The sequence below is a fragment of the Lactuca virosa genome, chromosome 7 (genome assembly GCF_052849685.1).
Source record: "Lactuca virosa cultivar CGN04683 chromosome 7, Lactuca_virosa_CGN04683_v6, whole genome shotgun sequence".
NCBI lineage: Eukaryota > Viridiplantae > Streptophyta > Magnoliopsida > Asterales > Asteraceae > Lactuca > Lactuca virosa.
Window position 1 is genome coordinate 58,918,534 of NC_136432.1, and position 10,780 is coordinate 58,929,313.

General features: G+C 36.1%; 1 protein-coding gene across 2 annotated transcripts; it reads left to right on the top strand.

Annotated features, from left to right (window-relative positions):
- Nucleotides 1–202: 202 nt before the first annotated feature.
- LOC145125163 (putative F-box/LRR-repeat protein 9) lies at nucleotides 203–10,214 on the top strand. Of its 2 annotated transcripts, XM_079060657.1 has the most exons (3): nucleotides 203–442; nucleotides 2,312–2,607; nucleotides 10,050–10,214. In XM_079060657.1, the coding sequence occupies exons 1-3, from the start codon at nucleotides 424–426 to the stop codon at nucleotides 10,068–10,070; spliced, it is 336 nt and encodes a 111-aa protein (XP_078916783.1). In that variant the 5' UTR covers nucleotides 203–423; the 3' UTR covers nucleotides 10,071–10,214. The 2 variants fall into 2 exon arrangements, 1 of the variants encoding a protein (XP_078916783.1); XR_013715840.1 differs by lacking the exon at nucleotides 10,050–10,214 and having other exon boundaries at nucleotides 203–543; nucleotides 2,312–2,775.
- Nucleotides 10,215–10,780: the final 566 nt, after the last annotated feature.

Consider the following 10,780-nt stretch of genomic DNA (forward strand, 5'->3'; position numbering starts at 1 on the left):
TGCATATTTCCTTTAAATTATACTAAATAACTTCGAAAAACTATAATACTTTTTGTTTCACGCATTTTTAAATACTATTCGCATATACCAATATATTTGTTTCAAGACGCCACGTTATCTTACTTCAAATTGACACCGCATCCCCTTTGCCACATCATCTTCCTCCTTTATTTCTCGCCTTACCACTACACCGCCTCAAAAATCCTTAATTACCCGTCATTCATTTCTGTGAGATACGTTTTCTTTTAAGCCTTGATTTTTTACCTTTCTACTCCGTATCTCCTGCTTCAATCACCACCGCCGATTCGCTTAAAAAAACATCCGTCAACCTCCATCAACACCACCGCCACTCACCCTCTCATCTTTCTACGCGCACCCCCACACTCACCATCGCACCCTCTCTCTACCACTGTTTGCCGCCATATGCTGCAAGAGGATGAAGGTAGGGTTTAATTTCATATTTGAACAAATCTAGGCTTTGGCTTTGGCTTGGGATATGCTTTTGTTTCCATTGATTTCTCTCTTCGCCTGCTCTAACATCAGGTAGCTTTTTTATAAATTGTTTCAGTGAATTTTTTGTCTTAGGTTTTCTCGTTTGTTAAAGCAGAAAAGTTACGTTTGTTGGTTCTTGGGTTTTGTGGAATTGTGATTACTTTGCTTCCTTTTAGTAATTTTCTTGATATCCGTCATTGTTTAGGAAGAATATAAGGGTATAAATCATGGAAGCACAAAGTCTATGTGCTTAAAATTGATGTGTATTGATATGTATGGTTTACTTCCACTGTGGATTTATTTTATTTTCAGCTATTTTTACGTCTCTCAACGTAAGACCAAGTATTAATTTGGGGCTATTCTTTAGTTTTTTTAGCCGATTATTTTCATGTGGTAGGTTTATATGAAAAACTTCATGATGGATTGCACTTCCAAAATATTCTAACTGTAATCTGCCTTGCATTCTGATCCTTAATTTTTTATTAGTATTATAAACTATCTGCAATACCAATTAAAGTTATTTTTTTTGGTTATAGCAGCCTACATTATTGTACTTTGTTTTTTTCTCACTTAGGCATTGTACTTATTTCTATTCGGATGACAATGCTATAATTGCATCCTTTTTTCAAAATACATTGTTGTAATAGGTAGAAATGAAAATGATATAATAAACAAATCAATAAGAGTATATTGTTACTTCTTGTATTTAACCCATAAAGGAATGAAATTGCGATATTTGGGTAGACTGTTTAGAGTAATATGAAGAAATTAAAGTATGATGCTATAATACACAAATTAACAAAATAGGATGTTATTGGTAAAACAAATTAACAAAGTAGATTGCCATTTTTCCCATTTCATCATTTCTAGGTTCCATCACATCGGCCCTATATAAATATGTATTTATCCAAAATAAAATAGTGACTGACAAAATGCAAAGTATTGAATACTATAATTTGCTTTTGTAAAAAAAATAGGTAAAAGTGAAAAATAAAAAAGACTTTATAAATGGCAAAATAGTTCTTTTTACATGGAATACAGCAAAATAGTTCTTTTTACATGGAATACAGGAATAGGGACCAAAACTGCAAATTTTGAAAACCACAAAGATGCGAACTATCAATTATTCGAAAGTTTCGGCCCCCATTTCTGCAATTTACTATATAATCTAAAACGAAAGTTTCGGCCCCCATTTCTGCAATTTACTATATAATCTAAAAGCAGTTATGGCGGGAAAACTTCTATGAAAAAGCTTTCCCGCTTTCTGTAAACCTTTGATTTTCAAACCCTCCACACTTCATTTCAAAACACAAATCAATCCATTCATCCTCAATTTCAAGTTTTCCCCCGATATTTATGTAGCATATCGTAATCGTGGGAATAATTCCGGGAAAGAAGTTCAACTTTTTTTCTATCCGATCATTTTCATTCCTTGCATCCAGAATCCTGCATCGTCGATTCAACTTGAACTGTATGCAGAATTTCTAGTCGACAAAAAGGTATTAATTGGTGTTATTTATCTTTTTCTATTCACAAATTCTCTTCAATTGAAATTGTGTCTTAAAATCTACGATGCTGCAACTTGTTCATAACATGATATGCATTTCATCAATCATATGTGGTTTTCTTTTGAGTTCTTATGTTTCTTTACACAATCGACACCATCAACTCAAGATATCGAGTTACTTATGATTTCTTAATTTTCCATGTATTTTCTTGAATATAATACGCCACAAATTAGTATACATATTTGTTAACTATGATCTGTCTTCTATTCGTGTTTTTTAATGACTAACGAACTCGATTTCTACTGTTCTAGACATTTGTATAATGGAAAGTTCGTCGGATTTCAATCTATCTCTGTCGTCGTCAACAATGGAGGGACGTCCAAATTGGCTGAAATTGCCTGAAGAACTAATGGCAAATATACTTCAAAGATTGAGTTATTTAGAGATACTCAAAAGCGCATCAAAAGTATGCACAACTTGGAAGAAAATCTGCAAAGATCCGGCGATGTGGAAGGTCATCGATATGCGAAAACAGGAGGTTTATCGTTGGAGTATGAATTTCCATATTGAGACTTTGATTACGAAGTTAGTTGATCTCAGGTTTATGGTAAATGCCTATTAAACCGTTGATCTGCACAAAACTTTCAAAGTAAATATTCTAAAATTACGGTAAATGCCTATTAAACCGTTGATCTGCACAAAACTTTCAAAGTAAATATTCTAAAATTATAGTAAACTAGGCGTGATACCTATGTATTATGTGAGTTTATTTCAAAAAAAAAATTAAATATGAAATTCTAAATATTTAAGAAGTTTGAATTTAAAAAAAAATGAGCAAAATATTAAATTATTATAATTAAAGTGTTTTTTTTTAATTAAAACAAATAATTTAGATAAATAAACAAAAAAAACTAATAAGGCTTTAATTTAGTAGATTTGATATTAGAAAGAAAGTTCATTAATAAAGATTAATATGCATTTGTTATTACATTTAAATACCATGTAGAAATTAATAAAATAGAAAAAAAACCATAAAATGACATAAAAATTAATTTATAATAACCACAAAATGACATGTGATAAAATGAATGAAAATGTGACATGTGACATGTGACAAAAAAATATATTTATTCATTAGAGTAGAAGTGAAACATTACAAAATTGAGATCGGAAAGGGGAATAAGAGCTTCTAATAGGTTTCATCCTTAAAATCATGAATTTGATGACGCGGGGGATGATATGATGAATTTTTTAAGGCGATTTATGAAGACTATGAATTCTTGGTTGGTGCTAAGGGTCTCTAGCCATACAAATAAAAAGGGTAAAAATATGACTTATAATTCACTACTATACTAACATGATCGAACCATAAAGTCACTGAGACAAATGTCTAAATCCTTTTTGCACAAGGTAAAATGATGGTCAAATTGGGGGTTCTGAATAAAAGAAAATGTAAACAAAGTATACGCATTTGAATTGAAAGAAATTCAGTAATAAGAGGGTTCTAGCTCAAGTTATATTCTATCTAAGTTGGTACTTGAAAACACTAACAAACTCAAGTATTCTCTATGCACCAAATTGTTTTAACCGAAAGAAGCTATTTAAATTAATCATAACATTCCTAATCTAATCTAAACAAACTCTTAAAGTCCAATTGAAAGACTTCATTAAGTTTTATGTGAATGTTCCCAACAAGACACACATCAACCTACACACCTCCCAAGCCTACAAGACACTCACTTTTAGTTGCTGGGCAATCAGGAATGGCGGTGGCAAAAAGAACGGTGTGGTTTTCGGTGTTTCAGCTTCAGACATCGGTATGGGCGTCTCGATGATTTTGAAGTCCTTGTGTGAAAAATAAACTTGGCCCCCTAAACATAATCTTTTTTATATATAAGCAAAATTTAGTAATACTATGATAAGTCGATAATTATTAGAAAAAAAAATAACGATAATATGTAACATCTGAATCCTGAGGTATGAATTTTATTTATGTATGAAAACTTGGTTGGCCACGACGTGGTGATGGCATCACCACGACGTGGCAAATTAGTTGAGACTGTGCATTTTAAATGGGTGCCACACTGTGACACTAAGTGGCGACGACGTGGCGAACATTTTAGGCCAAACCCTAATTTACGGACTTTAAGCCATATACAAAGGAAGTTAAGGCTAGGGTTTCCTCCACTCTCAGCCTCCATCACCTTCAAACGACTCCTTGTTTAAAGCCTAGCCCTATTGGAAGCTTTTGTGCTCATTTTTCAAGTTCTTTGTGGGTTTAATGCCTTGATGTAGCAAACAAGCCTCTCCTTCACTTGTGTGCATCTTCTAGACTCTTTGTAAGTCCTCAAGTTTCCATCTTTTAGTTCCTTTCTCCTTAGATCTAGGCTTTATGTCGTCTTATGGTCCCTTTGATGTGGTTTGTGTGGGTTGAAGAGATAAAGTTTGAGACTTTATGGTTTCTCTATGTCCCAAAAGCATTATATCTCATAGATATAGGAAATGGTGGTGATTTGGAAACCTTGCTTAAATTCTAGGTTATATTGCATATTTTGACGTAATTTGGGAAAGGACATGCATGGGGTATGCATGTCCATAAAGTTTGCATTTTTAGGGATCATTAGGGTCCCTAAAGTCCTTGAAGTTTTGGATTGAAGACTTCATGGATTAAGTACTTAATGGTCTAATCACATGCATTAAGTTGCCTTTTGGACCATAGAATAGATCTAGGCTTAGAGGGATGTCTCATGGGATAAAGTTGGAAACTTTATCCATTAAGACCTTCGAAATGACCAGATCTAAGCTTTGGAGCTCTTGAAATCTGAAAAAAAACAGATTAAGCTCGATTAAGCTGTTCAGACCAGTTCTAACGGCGTGACCTTAGGCTGCCACAACGTGGTGACTAGGGAATCATCGGCTGTTTTGGTGTTGTGTGCCCAAGGTGTGGCCAAAAGGAGGCCATGCTGTGGAGGAGCGATGTTTGCAATTTTGACCTTAGTTTTTACCGTTGACTTTGATGGTTGACTTTTAGTCAAATTTCTAGTTTTAGAAAGATAGCCTAAGAGTTTATCTTGTGTGGTGATCTAGGTGGCTTTTAGCATCTATTTCCTGATTGTGCGAGGCATTGAGATACTTATCTTCCTTTGGCTGAGTTCTCCTACAACAACTATCATGCTAGTATTAAGATCAACCACCTTTCGAGATGCTGTACGGGAGGAAGTGTCGGACCCCAGTTTGTTGGGGTGAGGACGGACATTGAGTTATGGGGAGTAATGAGGTAGTACTCAAGACTACCGAGTTGATACAGCAGGTGCATGATATGTTGTAGATCACGCAAAGTCGCCAGAAGAGCTATGCTGGCCGACGACGTTCAGACCTCGAGTTTTAGGTCGGGGATCTTGTGCTACTGAAGGTGTCACCTTGGAAAGGTGTTATCCGGTTCATAGAGAGTGGCAAATTGGGCCCTAGGTATATAGGTCCCTTCAGGATTATTTCTCGGGTGGGAAAGGTGGCATATCGGGTGGATCTGCCTGACGAGCTTAGTCGGATTCACAACACCTTTCATGTCGGTTGCAACAAGTGTTCTAAGAGTTCATAAGAGCCGATTTTGAAGCATAAGAAACCTCTCTCTCAAGTCCTCCTTTGTTCATGGTGTTTGTGAACCATTTGAGGCATCACACTTGAGGTGCTAAGTTCTTAAAGGCCAAAACACAACAAGCTACAACAAGAGGTAATTCTATAACTCATTTGTATGTTGTTTATGTCAATTGTATGCTAGTTGTAGGCTTAATGCTTTGGAAACAATATTGCATGTATAATTAGAGAAAACATAGATCCAAAACATTTAGGGTTGTATGTGCACCATATGATGTTGTAGTATACAAAACCCAACACTTAACTGCGGAAATGTTTGGCGGATGAGTCCGCAGTGGTTCCTTTGGATGATATTCAGGTTGATGAATGCCTGAATTATACAGAGAGACCAAGTGTGATTCTCGACAGGAAGACTAAGACCTTGCACAACAAGGTAGTGGACCTAGTGAAGGTGTAATGGCAGCACCGGAAGGGTTCCAAGTGGACTTGGGAATCTGAGGTTGAGATGAGGGAGCACTACCCCGAGTTGTTTGTGGCGGAGGACTTCGAGGACAAAGTATGATTTAAGTGGGGGGGGGGGGTTGTAACATCTGAATCCCGAGGTATGAATTTTATTTATGTATGAAAACTTGGTTGTCCACGACGTGGTGATGGCATCACCACGACGTGGAAAATTAGTTGAAACCGTACTTTAAATGGGTGTCACGCCGTGACACTAAGTGGCAATGACGTGGCGAACATTTTGGGCCAAACCCTATTTCGAACTTTAAGCCCTATATAAAGGAAGTTAAGGCTAGGGTTTCCTCTACCCTCAGCCTCCATCACCTTCAAACGACTCCTTATGCAAACACTAGTCCTTTTGGAAGCTTTTGTGCTTATTTTGCAAGTTCTTGGTGGTTTTAAAGGAAGAAGAAGAAAAGTTGGTGCCTTGATTCAACAAACAAGCTGCTCCTTCACTTTTGTGCATATTCTGAACTCTTTGTAACTCCTCAAGTTTCCATCTTTTAATGCATTTCTCCTTAGATCTAGGATTTATGTCATATTATGGTCCCTTTGATGTGGTTTGTGTAGGTTAAAGAGATAAAGTTTGCAACTTTATGGTTTCTCTATGTCCTAAGAGCATTATATCTCAGAGATCTAGGAAATGGTGGTGATTTGGAAATCTTGCTTGAATTCTAGGTTATATTGCATCTTTTGACCTAATTTGGGAAAGGACGTGTATGGGGTATGCATGTCCATAAAGTTTCCATTTTTAGGGATCATTAGGGTCCCTAAAGTCATTCTGGAAGTTTTAGATTGAAGACTTCATGGATTAAGTAGTTAATGGTCTAATCCCATGCATTAAGTTGCCTTATGGACCTTAGAATTTAGATATAGGCTTAGAGGGATGTCTCATGGGATAAAGTTTGACACTTTATCCATTAAGACCTCTGAAATGACCAGATCTGAGCTTTGGATCTCTTGAAATCGGAAGAAAACAGATTAAGCTCGATTAAGTTGTTCAGACCAGTTCCTACGACGTGGTCTTAGGCTGCTACGGCGTGGCGACTGGGGAATCATTGAATGTTTTGCCGTTTTGTGCCCACATCGTGGGCAAAGGGAAGCCACGACGTAGAGGGTCGTTGTTGGCAATTTTAACCATTGACTTGGAGGGTTTTTTGACTCATTGACTTTTATTCAAATTTCTGGTTTTAGAAAGATAGCCTAAGAGTTTATCTTGTGTGGTGATCTAGGTGGTGTTTTGTCACAACTGGCAATTTAGCTAGGAAATTCTGTGTTCATGTAAACATTAACTATGATAATCCTTGTAACCTTAACTGGATAATATGTATGATGCTCATTCAATGACAAGAAATTCCATCAAGATTCACTAGTGAAGTTCAAAACTCTATACAAAGTACTTCAAATAGTCAATTATGAGTTGAAAACCCTAAAAATCTCGGTTCAAGTTTATATTGGACTAGGATTTTCTTATTGGTCCTAATGGGCCAATAGGCCTTCAATTCGACTATTTTTGGGCCTAACTTGATTCATTTTATCCCTAATGGGTCTAATGGGCCGAAAACTCCCATTAATTGGCCCAAATCGATTTATATAAAAAAAAAAGAAAATGAGGGTGGATCATGAGCTTGCCACCTCATTTTTAACCACCATGTATCTAGGAGTGTATCACATCATCGATAAAAGTCAAACCATCTCTCCTCCTCCCCTCTCTTATTCACGGCCAAACACACACACACAAATACATCTCACATTTTCATTTCCACACACATTTCTCTCAAGAACTCATCCTCCTTCCTCTAAATTTTCGAGTTTGGTGTGTAGTTTCAAGAGGATCTTCACCTAGATCATCATCTTTGGTAAGTTTTTGCTTGGATCTATGTTTTAACTTCTTGATCTCTTCAAAGATCTCCTCTTACATCCATATAATTGTGGATCATGTTCTTAGAACCATCTAAGTTCAAGATCTACTCAAGAAAGCTTGCTAGGATCAAAAATCTTCTTCCACTTCTTTACCAAAACCGATCCATCACCCCAATGTGAGTTCATACCCCCTATTTTCGATTTTTACTTTTTTTGGGGGAGAATACAAGTTGTGTTGTGTAGATCTATGTGTGTGTGCATGAATATGTGTGTTTTTCATGATTTATTTGGTGGTTATGTGTTATTTACTTCATAAATCTAAAAATATGTTAAGAATATTAAGTTTATCACTTGGATCTACATGAAAACCTTGAGAAAAGTATGTGTTATCACATATAATACATGTAAACTAGTAGATCTGAGATTTATACACTTAAAATAGTAAAAATGAGTGTTGTGTTCCAAGATCTATAAACTAAACTCAAAAATCAGCCCTTCACAGAAAAGTTTTGGTCCAATCTCGAACTGTTTTGACGACCTAAATTATAATATTTTTCAAAACTGTTTTACATGAAAAAACTTTAGGTTTATATCTTTAAAATGACTACTCTCACGTTTTCATACGATTTTTCTACAATTTTTGGCGAATTTTACAAAACTGCCTATCAGATTTGAAATAATTTCGGACCAGCCTGTGAAGGTGAGCAATTTCACACTTGTTAGAAGCCATTAAAAATTATGAGAAAATTTTTGAACAAAGTAAACAAAATTTCCAAACTTCCAGAATTTACGGATCCAAATTTGGACTTATGATGATTTTTCTACGAATTTTCCAACAACTAGGTCAGAAAAGCCCAAAACCAGAAAAATGTGTGTTTTCACAAAAATCAAGCCAAAAATGATATTTTTGACAAAAATGGGTTTAAAATGTTATTTTTACCACAAACTAGTCATCAACACAAGTTTTGAACAAAATGGAGACTAAAGTGTTATTCTTACAAAAATTGGGCCTTAATTGTAAATTTTTGGCTTATTGGGCCAAGAACGTCATTTTTACAAAAAGTGGGATTTTATGCTATCTTAGTGAATACTTGAACCAAAACCAACGATAAACTAACAAACGAATTAATTTGATCATTTTCTAGGTTATTGGGCCTTAGTGGCCCATTTATATGTTTGATAGGTCCTGTATACTATTTATATGTTTATTGGGCCTCATTGACCCATTAACATGTGCGACGGACCTTGGATACTATTTGTGTGGTATTTGGGCCTGTAAATACCTTACATGTGAAATGGGCCTTAGTTGTCCTTTCATATATATTTCGGGCCCATGTTATATAATCTCATTCCAATTGGGCCTTGAAATGATTTACATGTTTAGCGATGCCTTAGTGGTTCACTTACATGGTTCATTGGGCCTGGAATGAGTTTCTACTTTTCTTCGCGTAAATTCGATTAAGGATCTAGTGAGTTTTGTCGGTTGGCACCTATTAAGTGTACGATCGTAGCCTGTAGTTATAACCAGAGTCTCTTGGAGGGAGAGCGGGGATTTGTGTATAGATCTATACGGGGATGACACCCCACACCTGAGCTGTTCGCTACAGTTAGACTAACTAAGTCTAGATTGACGAAAACCTTATAATCAAAACCGGCGTCCAACAACGCCAAGACAGACGAAATTGTCATTATTTAGTATGGTTATGACGGCTCACTTAGAGGAATTAACGTTATGAAGTTTACGGAAGACCATTCTCTTTTCTCTTGGATTACTTGGAAACATACTCTCACTGGTACTCAACCTCGGGGGTTGGTAAGACAGCTTTCTCTTTTACAGACAACATCGGGTTGTCTGGGAACATTCTCTTTACATGCTCTTTACATTCTCTCTACATTCTCTTTACCCTTTTAGTCAAATAAACAATAACATACATGCATTAATACAAGATCTGACGCAAACATACTAAACAGTTTGCAGAAAATATAGGATTTTCTGGTGGTTTCAAAGTTATACAAATCATTTTCACAAACATGCTTATGAACTCACCAACATTTTTATGTTGACCTTTTTAAATTAACTTGTATTCTCAGGAAACCGTTGAAGCAGGATGAACGAAACAAACTAATGGATATTGTGTTATATTTTGTTTCATCATACTCTTACTATTTTGGCATGTAATATTCAAATACAATACTCGATGTAAACAATGAATGTTGTTATATTACATGTGTGATGATGATGATGTTATGTTTCAATTATATACTCTGTAATGATACTACAATGTTGAAAGTCACACCAAGCCCCCGGACGTTTCCGCCGTCTGGTTCGGGGGTGTGACATGTTTAGCACCTATTTCCTGATTGTGCGTGCCATTGACTTTTGACTTCATTAACTAGGTGAGTCTTCTCACTATACTTGTGGGTCGAAGGCATCAATGCTGACCCACTGGATTAGGCTAGTTGTCTTTGTGACTCTTGTTTTTGTATGTTGGGTTGGGCTCATTATTATGTTGGATTGGGCCCGTTTGTATGTTGGGATGAGCCCATTTATGTATCTTGGGCTAGGCCCATTTGTATGTTGGGTTGGGCCATTATTATTTTGGGTTGGGCCCATTTATATATGTTGGGTTGGGCCCATTTATATATGTTGGATGGGCCCACATATTTATATATCGGACTGGGTCCATTTATATGGTATGTGGTATTTTGGGGAACTTATTAAGCTTTGTGCTTACGGTTTTGTGGTTTAACATTTTTAGGTACTTCCAGTTCGAAAGGGAAGGACCCAGCCTGATCGTACAACATTGCCTTATGATTTTCGC